This window comes from Nyctereutes procyonoides, unplaced genomic scaffold (assembly GCF_905146905.1).
Source record: "Nyctereutes procyonoides isolate TBG_1078 unplaced genomic scaffold, NYPRO_anot_genome, whole genome shotgun sequence".
Taxonomy (NCBI): domain Eukaryota; kingdom Metazoa; phylum Chordata; class Mammalia; order Carnivora; family Canidae; genus Nyctereutes; species Nyctereutes procyonoides.
The window spans coordinates 14,356,855-14,369,826 of record NW_026575082.1 but is presented as its reverse complement, the minus strand read 5'-3'; the positions used below and the strand labels follow the sequence as shown (position 1 = coordinate 14,369,826).

General features: G+C 35.4%; 1 protein-coding gene across 6 annotated transcripts in view; it reads right to left on the bottom strand.

The window, feature by feature from the left end:
* The window catches only part of LOC129514590 (GPI ethanolamine phosphate transferase 1), a 109,863-nt gene that overhangs the window by 55,204 nt on the left and 41,687 nt on the right, over positions 1 to 12,972 (bottom strand). For 5 of the 6 annotated variants that reach the window (XM_055333300.1, XM_055333299.1, XM_055333304.1 and 2 more), the window contains 2 exons: positions 5,829 to 5,907; positions 4,710 to 4,892 (listed from right to left, as the gene is read on the bottom strand). In XM_055333300.1, coding sequence (XP_055189275.1) covers positions 4,710 to 4,892; positions 5,829 to 5,907 — 262 coding nt within the window. The remainder of the gene's footprint in view (positions 1 to 4,709; positions 4,893 to 5,828; positions 5,908 to 12,972) is intronic. The other variant, XM_055333305.1, reaches the window with a different exon arrangement.

The window sequence follows — 12,972 nt, the reverse complement described above, 5'->3', positions numbered from 1 at the left end:
AATGTATTTTGAAAGAGTAAAGTGTCTTAAGGTAGCAAAACCACATATATACTTTTATATTTACTCAGTTATATAAAGTACCATTATATGGTTTTTTGGCCTTTCTTCCCCCCATTGAAAGTACAGTAAACTAGAAGACTAATTCTTTTTTTTTTTTTAACTTTTAACTATCATTTTATTTTTCTAGCGCATGAATCACATCCTAAGGTATGTTTGCTATTTTGACACAAAGATGTTTAAATCATAGTGACTTTTTATTGAGTTTGCACATAACAAAATTTCTGGAATTTTATAATGTCATTTCATATAACAACACTATTTGGACAGAGGATTTAGGTAAAATCAAACTTAATTTTACATCTAAATATTTTTTTTTTATTTTATAAATTAATTTTTATTGGTGTTCAATTTACCAACATACAGAATAACACCCAGTGCTCATCCCGTCAAGTGTCCCCCTCCGTGCCCGTCACCCATTCACCCCTACCCCCCGCCCTCCTCCCCTTCCACCACCCCTAGTTCATTTCCCAGAGTTAGAAGTCTTTATGTTCTGTGTCCCTTTCTGATATCTCCCACACATTTCTTCTCCCTTCCCTTATATTCCCCTTCACTATTATTCATATTCCCCAAATGAGTGAGAACATACACTGTTTGTCCTTCTCCGATTGACTTACTTCACTCAGCATAATACCCTCCAGTTCCATCCACGTTGAAGCAAATGGTGGGTATTTGTTGTTTCTAATGGCTGAGTAATATTCCATTGTATACATAAACCACATCTTCTTTATCCATTCATCTTTCGATGGGCACCGAGGCTCCTTCCACAGTTTGGCTATTGTGGACATGGCTGCTAGAAACATCGGGGTGCAGGTGCCCCGGCGTTTCATTGCATCTGAATCTTCGGGGTAAATCCCTAACAGTGCAATTGCTGGGTCGTAGGGCAGGTCTATTTTTAATTCTTTGAGGAACCTCCACACAGTTTTCCAGAGTGGCTGCACCAGTTCACATTCCCACTAACAGTGTAAGAGGGTTCCCTTTTCTCCGCATCCTCTCCAACATTTGTTGTTTCCTGCCTTGTTAATTTTCCCCATTCTCACTGGTGTGAGGTGGTATCTCATTGTGGTTTTGATTTGTATTTCCCTGATGGCAAGTGATGCAGAGCATTTTCTCATGTGCATGTTGGCCATGTCTATGTCTTCCTCTGTGAGATTTCTCTTCATGTCTTTTGCCCATTTCATGATTGGATTGTTTGTTTCTTTGGTGTTGAGTTTAATAAGTTCTTTATAGATTTTGGAAACTAGCCCTTTATCTGATATGTTATTTGCAAATATCTTCTCCCATTCTGTAGGTTGTCTTTGAGTTTTGTTGACTGTATCCTTTGCTGTGCAAAAGCTTCTTATCTTGATGAAGTCCCAATAGTTCATTTTTGCTTTTGTTTCTTTTGTTTTCGTGGATGTATCTTGCAAGAAGTTACTGTGGCCAAGTTCAAAAAGGGTGTTGCCTGTGTTCTCCTCTAGGATTTTGATGGAGTCTTGTCTCACATTTAAATCTTTCATCCATTTTGAGTTTATCTTTGTGTATGGTGCAAGAGAGTGGTCTAGTTTCATTCTTCTGCATGTGGATGACCAATTTTCCCAGCACCATTTATTGAAGAGACTGTCTTTCTTCCAGTGGATCGTCTTTCCTCCTTTGTCGAATATTAGTTGACCATAAAGTTCAGGGTCCATTTCTGTATTCTCTATTCTGTTCCATTGGTCTATGTGTCTGTTTTTGTGCCAGTACCACACTGTCTTGATGACCACAGCTTTGTAGTACAACCTGAAATCTGGCATTGTGATGCCCCCAGCTATGGTTTTCTTTTTTAAAATTCCCCTGGCTATTCGGGGTCTTTTCTGATTCCACACAAATCTTAAAATAATTTGTTCTAAGTCTCTGAAGAAAGTCCATGGTATTTTGATAGGGATTGCATTGAACGTGTAAATTGCCCTGGGTAGCATTGACATTTTCACAATATTAATTCTGCCAATCCATGAGCATGGAATATTTTTCCATCTCTTTGTGTCTTCCTCAATTTCTTTCAGAAGTGTTCTATAGTTTTTAGGGTATAGATCCTTTACCTCTTTGGTTAGGTTTATTCCTAGGTATCTTATGCTTTTGGGTGCAATTGTAAATGGGATTGACTCCTTAATTTCTCTTTCTTCAGTCTCATTGTTAGTGTATAGGAATGCCATTGATTTCTGGGCATTGATTTTGTATCCTGCCACGCTACCAAATTGCTGTATGAGTTCTAGCAATCTTGGGGTGGAGGCTTTTGGGTTTTCTATGTAGAGTATCATGTCATCGGCGAAGAGGGAGAGTTTGACTTCTTCTTTGCCAATTTGAATGCCTTTAATGTCTTTTTGTTGTCTGATTGCTGAGGCTAGGACTTCCAATACTATGTTGAATAGCAGTGGTGAGAGTGGACATCCCTGTCTGGTTCCTGATCTTAGGGGAAAGGCTCCCAGTGCTTCCCCATTGAGAATGATATTTGCTGTGGGCTTTTCGTAGATGGCTTTTAAGATATCGAGGAAAGTTCCCTCTATCCCTACACTCTGAAGAGTTTTGATCAGGAATGGATGCTGTATTTTGTCAAATGCTTTCTCTGCATCTAATGAGAGGATCATATGGTTCTTGGTTTTTCTCTTGCTGATATGATTAATCACATTGATTGTTTTACGAGTGTTGAACCAGCCTTGCATCCCGGGGATAAATCCTACTTGGTCATGGTGAATAATTTTCTTAATGTGTTGTTGGATCCTATTGGCTAGTATCTTGTTGAGAATTTTTGCATCCATGTTCATCAGGGATATTGGTCTGTAATTCGCCTTTTTGGTGGGGTCTTTGTCTGGTTTTGGAATTAAGGTGATGCTGGCCTCATAGAATGAGTTTGGAAGTACTCCATCTCTTTCTATCTTTCCAAACAGCTTTAGTAGAATAGGTATGATTTCTTCTTTAAACGTTTGATAGAATTCCCCTGGGAAGCCATCTGGCCCTGGACTCTTGTGTCTTGGGAGGTTTTTGATGACTGCTTCAATTTCCTCCCTGGTTATTGGCCTGTTCAGGTTTTCTATTTCTTCCTGCTCCAGTTTTGGTAGTTTGTGGCTTTCCAGGAATGCGTCCATTTCTTCTAGATTGCCTAATTTATTGGCGTAGAGCTGTTCATAATATGTTTTTAAAATCGTTTGTATTTCCTTGGTGTTGGTAGTGATCTCTCCTGTCTCATTCATGATTTTATTAATTTGAGTCTTCTCTCTCTTGTTTTTAATAAGGTTGGCTAATGGTTTATCTATCTTATTAATTCTTTTAAAGAACCAACTCCTGGTTCTATTGATCTGTTCCACAGTTCTTCTGGTCTCAATTTCGTTGAGTTCTGCTCGAATTTTAATTAACTCTCTTCTTCTGCTGGGCGTCGGGTCGATTTGCTGCTTCTTCTCTAGCTCCTTTATGTGTAAGGTTAGCTTTTGTATTTGAGTTCTTTCCAGTTTTTGAATGGATGCTTGTATTGCGATGTATTTCCCCCTCAGGACTGCTTTTGCTGCATCCCAAAGATTTTGAACAGTTGTATCTTCATTCTCATTAGTTTCCATGAATCTTTTTAATTCTTCCTTAATTTCCTGGTTGACCCTTTTATCTTTTAGCAGGATGGTCCTTAACCTCCACGTGTTTGAGGTCCTTCCAAACTTCTTCTTGTGATTGAGTTCTAATTTCAAGGCGTTATGGTCTGAGAATATGCAGGGGACGATCCCAATCTTTTGGTATCGGTTCAGACCCGATTTGTGACCCAGTATGTGGTCTATTCTGGAAAAAGTTCCATGTGCACTTGAGAAGAATGTGTATTCAGTTGAGTTTGGATGTAAAGTTCTGTAGATATCTGTGAAATCTATCTGGTCCAGTGTATCATTTAAAGCTCTCGTTTCTTTGGAGATGTTGTGTTTAGAAGACCTTGATAGAAGCGTGAACTCCTCTCACTGTAGCATTCCAGCTGGTCTCTCTTTAAATCTCAGGCCGAATTCGTAGATTTTCAGGATGGTTTGAAGGTTATCTAGGTAATTTGTTGGGGACAGGTGATTTGGGGACCCTACTCTTCCGCCATCTTGCCCCTCCTCCCTCTAGAAGACTAATTCTTAAAATGAGGATAAATATAAAGTTCTGAGAATTTGCATTAAGAATTTCAGAAAGTTGAAAGAAGGTAAGAAGAGTTCCAGAAAAGCACATACATTATTCAGAAAGGGACATTTTTGAGTGATTTTATCGCTTCCTAGCTCCTAAACTTTTAATACCAGATACAGTTAAATATATTGCTTTGAAGTAGTTTTCTGACCACCTGTACTAGAAAGATATGGGATGCTTATAACATGCTAAATAATTATTAAAAAGAATAGAAAATCAATAGTTAATGCCATAGGAGAATTTAGATTATACAGCTATCTTTATAGCCCTCTTACGTTATAGGGCCATCATTATTAATATACCCTTTCCCCAACCAAAGAAATAAAGATAACTGAGGAAAAAAAGACCTGACATAACAAAAGCAAATGAAAGGTAAGAGTTAGCTTATTACAACTTGCACATTGTACAAACTCATTACAGTTGATTTGATTCAATTTCTTTCGTGAGTCCTAATGATTTTACACCACTATCTGAATCTTCATTATATTTTCTGAACGTACCTTAACTTCTTTACTGACACCTCTAGTAAAGCTGGAATGAGACCTGATGATCAACAAAGAAGCATAAGATGTCCATCCCACAAAACCAAGAACAACATTGATGCCCAAGAAGAACCTGTCATAAGTATGATAATAGGACAAGCCTTTTAATGCAAGCTGAATCAGCTCCTTGCAAAGGGAGACCTATGGAGAAAGGAAAACGTAACTTGTCACATGGGAAGAATCAGAAAACCTAAGTTTTAAAGGCAGGAAAATTATTAAAATTAGAGTGCATAACTATAAATGATAAATCAAGAACAGATTTTAATTACTCAAGGGTCTTCTTGCAAAGTATAGGGAAAATTCCTGAATAGAATGAATTTTGAATCTTGATGAGGAAGGACATTTTAAATGTAAACTACAATATGTGTAGTGATTGAAAATGATTCATTCCGTGGATATATCAATAGAGGACCTATGAAAGAAAGAACTGAAGTCTCACTAATATTGATCTGAAATAGCAGAGATACCCACATTTGTATCATTTTTAATTTTCTCATACCAGATTACCCACATCAGTTATAAAGCATCATTAAAACAGAAAAGCAATAGCTTACTGTTTTAAAACTATAACAAAAAATAAGCATTAGAAATGCATGGTATTTTGCTTAGGCAATTTGAGAAACTGAAAATAGAATTCTTTCCTTCTCCAAAATTAGGACCACTTAACAAAAAGAAAATTAATGGAAGGCATAGTGGGATAGTTGCTGAGAAGATTCAAAGCTTCATTATGAATCATTACACTTCTGATACTGTGTAGATAGTTCCAAATGTACAAATGCTATGTTCTAAAATGTTACACACTTAAGTAGGGTTACATAAATTTGGAATAGACTTGCTCATTATAGAAAATGGCAACTGTTCTTTTCCAAACCTAAAAAAAAGTTTACTCATAATAATATCTGCAATAAGAGAAGCATGTTCATGGCTAAAACAGCTACTTAGAAAATCCAATCCTTCCTTAAGCGTTCAGGAAAGCTCCCTGGCCTGCCCACTTTGCTCTCCATTGTGTATATCTTGCCTTTCCCCATAACCTAAATGATGACTAGCTATTTATACAAATAAGGTTTGCATACTTACTGCTTCATCGTACTTTCTCTGTTTTATATAAGACCTGGCTTTTCGTAAAATGTTTAGCTGTTTAGATTCAGAAAGCAACCTACAAAAGAAAAGGTTAGGTTTAAAATATTTCCTCATTTCAATGATATTTTTATTTCTTTTTTCTTAATTGAAAATAAAAGGATAATAAAAGTTGAAAAAATAAAGAAATGAGACAAAACAAAACAAAAAAGAAACCTAAAGCTAATTGTATTATTGCAGATTATCTGAACTCTCCCAAAAAAATAGCTTTGATTAAATTTGGTTTTCTTGACTCAAAGTTTCAGCTCCAAACTACACTTACAAGAGTAACATGATCCATCATTTTGAAGAAATGGAATACTCTAGTTAACAAAGAAATTCTGACTAAATCAATATAATTAATGGAACAGCAAATTAGTGGCATGAGTTTCAACCGCTTAGCACTCCTGTGCTCATCAGCAGACACAACAGACAAAGCAGATCCATTATGGCTCTTTGTATCTCTGAGCTAGATAGGGCCTGAGAATTGCCATGATCAAAAAACTCTACGCAATGTGGAGCCTGGGTGGCTCAGTCAGTTAAGCATCTGCCTTTGGCTCAGGTTGTGATCCTGGGGTCCTAGGATTGAGCCCAGAGTTGGGCTCCCTGCTCAGTGGGCAGTCTGCTTCTTCCTCTGCCTGTGCCCCTTCCCCGACTTGTGCTCTCTCTCAATCTCTAATAAATAAATAAAATCTTTAAAAAAACAAACAAACAAACCCAAACTCCAGGCAATCAAAACCAACAAAATTAGTGAATAATTTGAGCCTCTTTGATATTCTTATACTATACCATATACCTTTTCTGGTTCCCTTATCTTTCATTTCTCTTTCTGTCACTTCCCTGTCCTCTTTTTACCAGAGTAGAAACCTTAAATACACAAGAGAAATACTCCTAATATTACATAAACTGGCAATGTATCTGAAGGCATTAAGTTTCTGGAATGTCAAAGTTGAGGAAATATAACCACACCTCAGTAACCTGATTGAAATAAGTAAGTATATTCAAACACAAAATTAAATGCATACTGCTTAACTAAACTTATAAAGTGAATACCTTCAAACTTAAAAAGTATAAAAAGGCTTTGATAGGGTTAGATCATATGAAATAAGTATTTTTGTATGTCAAAAACTACTAAGTTAAATATTGACAATTTCACATGGTTCAACATGATATAATCATTTTCTTTTTCTACTTGGTTCCATTAATCTTTAGATAAGATGAAGACTTGTAGGAAGTACAATCTTTTAAGCAATGTTATTAATTTGGATGAGGTCACAGACTCCTTTCTGAATACGATACTCTGTCTAGAAAATGCATTTAATCTTACATACAACTTCAGAAAATTAATGAAACCCAGAAGCTCATCTCTGAGCCCTCTGGAGATCTGTAAATGTTCTTGTTTGGGAACCTGTGCTATTCCAGGGACCCCCAGATCTTTCAACTCAAAGGAATCCAATCACTCTTTCAGGCTGCAGGAAAAGTCTCCACCTCTGGACTCACTGAGATTTGGAGGAAAAAGATAACAGGAAGTGAGAACACACGGGGGAAAAAAAAAAACAAGTTACTTCAAAGTGTTGCCATAATCCAGTTCTTTGTCCTTCAGATACCACATATTTTAGAGTATTTTCCTGTAAGTCTGAGAACTGGAATACGAGCCAAAGGGCACTGGAGTTACATGAAGATTATATCGAAGTTGAATTTTCCAGATTTTTTAAAAAAAATTTTATTTATTCATGAGAGAGAGAGAAAGAGAAGCAGAGACACAGGCAGAGGGAGAAGCAGGCTCCATGCAGGGAGCCCAACGTGGGACGCGATCCTGGGTCTGCAGGCTCATACCCTGGGCTGATGGCAAGCGCCAAACCGCTAAGCCACCCAGGGATCCCTAATCTCCTGGACTACTGATGACTGTATTTCTTTCTATTTTACTTAATTTCCCATTATCTCATATGTATACCCTGAGCTATAAAATGGTTACACACTTCATTCTTCACCTATCTCGTATTCACATCTGAGTTCTTTTCATAAAGATCTTTCCCTCTCTGCTTTCCAAAATCAAATCCTCATCATCCTTTATAGTCCTCTCCAAATTCCACCTCACATCACTGGCACTTTAGTGTCATCTAATAACAATTTATTTCTCTTCAATTAAATTTTAATCTTCAACTAGGCCATTATTTCAATAAAAAGTCATAATAATACTCAGCAAAGTACCAAGCATATAAAATGAATCAATAAATCTTAATTGATTAAAATGCTATCAAAATATTGTAGATCTAAAAAAGGGGAAAAAATAAGAGAATAATATAAATTCCCATTCTTAAAGTACCTAATCATTTGCTAACTTAAATGAAAAGATGAAAACAAAGCTTGTTTGGAACAAAATTACTTAGGCTAATATAATACTTTAAGAAGGATGAAAGAAGTATTTTTAAAGAGAAATATTTGTTATATTATGTTAATTATATTTCATTATATCATATGTGAAATTATTACATTATATATGGAATACTTAGGTAAAGAATTAGGTAAAAAAAAAACCACTGTCAGGCTAATTTACATTTTTCCTAAAAGTTCTATTTATAATTCTTGGGACATACTAAAGGTTTCGAATATGTTTGGAGTTCACCAAAATGTTCCATACAAATCTCATTGTACCATTAGGACATTAAAGACTCTTACAAACTTGTTCCCCAGTAAAATTTTTTTTAGCTTTCTGTAAGTTGAGAAGGGATGCAAAGTCAATCTTAGTGTCACCTATTTTAAACATAAAGAAGTTTTATGAGAAATGTAAAGTCCAGAATATGAGGTACAATATGTTAACATTTACATAAAACAACAACAAAACAAGGGGGGTTGTGGTAGAGAAGTAACCAAAGGAATATTATCTATAAATTAAAATAAATAAAGATGATCTACATGTGTCAACATGGATAAATTCTGAAAATCATGGTGAATGGAAAAAAAGAGATTTATAAAAAAATGTGGTAGATTTTAAAAATAGGGTTTCAATTACATTAGATGATTTTATTTCTTAAGAAAAAGAGATCTCAAGAAATATGGCAAGATGTTAACATTTCTTAAACCTGGATGTGGGTATAAGGATTTTTGCTATATTCTCTACTCTTTTCAGCATGTTTGAAGAGGGATATATATATATGAAAGATGTATGAGAACCTGCAACTTTGCCTCCAAGAGAAAAGACTGTGAGACTAGAACTCAGGAGAGGTCACATTTTATTATTGCTTGTGTAGTTTTTATTGTATATGTTCATTACTTTCTCATTCACATTTTAATAATGAGGTTTTTTTTTTTAAATAAAATAATTAAAACATTAAAGTTTAACCACAGTTTCTGGTTATGATGGAAAGTTTGGACATATCAATGCTCCCACCAAGAACAACTAGGAAAAAAAAAAAAAAGGAACAACTAGAAAGCCTGATTAATATTAAAAATCAATTTGAAGGTGCTAGAGAGCTTCGTAGACCATCAAGAATTAAAGAGTTAAGATCCTAAAGAGAAGCAAACCAGAGAATTAGTCCAGCATTCTACAAACTGTAACAATTAGGGCATCTGCCATTCTTATTTTTGGCAAAAGGCTGAGAACTTGGGCACATAGCTGCTGCCAGGAGGTAGAGAATCCAATAGAGTCTCTGGCAATCTTATAAGGCAACAGAGATAAAAAAAAAAAATAACATTTGTGGCTGCCAATGCAGCCAGGATATGAAGACCCACAAAGAAAGACAAATAAGAGGATAATATATACAATCTTCATTCTGGATTAAAAAAAGAAAAAGAGGGCACCTGGGTGGCTTAGTGGTTGAGTGTCTGTCTTTGGCTCAGGTCATGATCCCGAGGTCCGGGAATCAAGTCCTCTGTCAGGCTCCCCACAGGGAGCCTGCTTCTCCCTCTGCCCATGTCTTTGCATCTCTCTCTGTGTCTCTCATGAATGAATAAATAAAATCTTTAAAAAAATTTTTTTTAAATAAAAGAAATTTTAAAAAGGCATGAATGAAAAGCTATCTGAAATTACATTAACTTAATACTTAACCTGAAGTGACATCTCAAGAATGAGAGAAGGAATCTTTATAAGCAACAACTTCTATTCTATTCTATGTGGACAATTCAGGTAAAGAAACAAAGGCCACGATCTGGTGAGAAGGGGAACGAGCTGGACACCTAGTGAATTCTTCAACTGCATAGGGACAAGAGGACAAGAAGCTATGAAGAAAGCACCTGAAAAGGACAGAAGTTTTCGCAGTTTCAAGATATAGAAGAGACAAAATCTGGTGTTCAGAAGCCACCAAGGAAGGGCTCTGGACAACACACAGCTTCCACTGAAATGCCTGGGAGGCTACATTCTAAGGGCAGACAGACACAAACAAACCAGAGGTAAGGGAAGACAACAAATGCAACACAGCCTTGAGTTAGTTACTACTCTGTGCCTGTCAGAGGATAAGGTGAAACCTCTTTGGAGAATGAGATAATCCAGAGCTTCCAATACCTTTAATATACAATGATAGGCATTCATCTAAAAACCACCAGACTCAATAACAGGACCAAATGAAAAAGACAGTAGAAGCACACTCACAAATGATATGGTTATTGGTGGTGTTATCAGGTACACTTTAAAATAATTGTGGTTAATATATTTGTAAATATATTTTATCAATTATTCAGGGTGACTAGTGTTTGCAGGACAAAATCTCCTTAAAATGCTGCCCTTTGAAGTATTCTATCTTCTACATCTTCTCAGCTTTTTATTACAAAAATATTTTCCTTGCACTTACACATGATATTTTAGAGAACATCTATTTATAGATTAAAGGAAAAATATTTCAAGAGATAAAGACAGAGGAGGGATAAGCTACCTCCAAAATAACCCGAGTTCCTTTGCACTGATCATCGATATAGAATCTTATTTTTATCTTTTGTTTTTAAGATTTTATTTATTTATTCATGAGACACACACACAGAGGGGGGGGGCAGAGACATAGGCAGAGGGAGAAGCAGGCTCCCTGTGGGGAACTCGATGTGGGACTTGATCCTAAGACTCCAGGATCATGCCCTGAACCAAAGGCAGACGCTCAACCATTGAGCCACCCAGGCGTCCCTTATTTTCATCTTTTAAGTCATAACTGAGTAAATAAACATTTTTTATGTATGTGACATATAAAAGTTACTTTTTTTAAAAAAGAAGAATTTCAATTTTGAAGGAGAAAATTCCATTTCTAGTAAATAATTAGTAAGCCAGATGGGTGAAGTGGTAGATTCACATTAAAATTAGTATTTAAATTTGGTCTAAGGACTTTAATCCATATCAGCTAAAAGAAACAAATATATTAAAAAAAATGAAAGTAGCTTTTGTCATTTTGGTAGAAAATATGTTAAAATACCTGGTTAAACTTTAACTGCTCTGAGTTTATATAGTGATTTTTAAGTAAAAGAACAGCTATTTTTCTTCTATTGGCAAGGTACAGTATTTCCTTCCCATTTTCATTTTCTTCAGATATACTCAAGAAGCCTTTCTTGTTCTTTTCTCATTTTATGTAACTTTTTTCCTTTAAAGTTATTCTGGCCTTACTCTGGCCTCTGGTACACAGTTTTGAAATACAAAGTGTATTTCAATACTCCTTTTAAGGTACTTTTATGCTTCTCCTAGTCATGTAGCACCACCTGCTGGTCATTCCTTGGCATAGCACAAGGTTTGAGTTTGTGGAGTTCTACTTGTCTGAATAGATTATTATTTCATGACTTTTAGCCTTTCTTAGAAATCTTTAAGATATAAAAGGTAAAATATACTTAATTTTTAAAGAACAGGATAATATAGGATATGCAATTACCATACGGATTCACTGGAGTCTTTTACAAGTGTAAGGTATGTTAAAGGATCTTAGCAATTATATTCTCACATCTTGAAACACTGGCTATTTCAGCACCCTAGGAATTATTACACTAGTCATGAATTATTCATGAAGACAAGACTCAGACAGTGGAAGAAATGGTGGAGAGATAACATTAAATTAAAATCTTGCGATGCTGGTGAAATTGATCATGTTAAGGAAAATCTCAAGACTATGAAACCTCAGATGTCAATATCCTAGATAAATTTTCTCAAACTTAAGAACTGATGAGTGAATCATATATTTCTAAGAAAAAAAGGAAATATGGTACTTATTCAAGAGGGAAAGGCTTCAGGGAACCAATCGTTTGTAACAAGTACTTAAGTGTTTTGCAAAAAGGATCTGTAATAACTGTACTCTTTCATTATTATGTGCTAACATTTACTTGATAAGTTTCTAAGTGGATAATGCTGACATTAGGTGTATACATAAAGGGGACTAGAAGAAAACGGATGGTGTAAATACAAGTAAATTCATCGGACTAGAGAAAAACAGTCCCTTGTACGCCAATGGTAAAGGGCAATAACTGTTTTCCCTGGTATATTGAACATATGTAGTAATAAAAAAAGATACTACTCATGATACAAATAAAATATCCAGGAATAAAATAATGAAAAAATATATTATGGGGAACACTATAAAATTTTACTTAAGGACATAAGTAAGTAAATGTTGGAAAGTAATACTCTACATTGTAAAAATGTCAATCCTCACCAAACTACTTCCTAAATATAATAACCACAGACTTTCATGTAACCCAAGACATTGACTCTAACATTTATATTTCTTTATGCCCATTATTTTTATGATTCCATTTGATCATTTGTGCCAATGATTAAGATGTCAATTTATTTTTGTTCTTTTTAAAAATAATGTGCTTTATCAAAGTAATATGTGCATAATTTTTAAAAAGTCAGAAAGTACAGAGGGCATAATGACAACCAACAACTCCTGCCCCACCCTTCTCACCTCAGTTCTCCAACCCAGACGCAAAATTTTTTACATGTGTCTATTTTCAGGTATTCTGGTAGCTACCTCCATGTTTCTTAATAATATGCTTCTATTACTATTTCTTGACTGGATGACCTGAGGCATTTTCTGTGGACTCTTCACTGACTCTGTCTATTCTTGCTGTCTCCTCCTCCCTCAATATGCTTATATTACTATTTTTACCTCTTCTGTTGGCTATATTGGTCACTTTATTT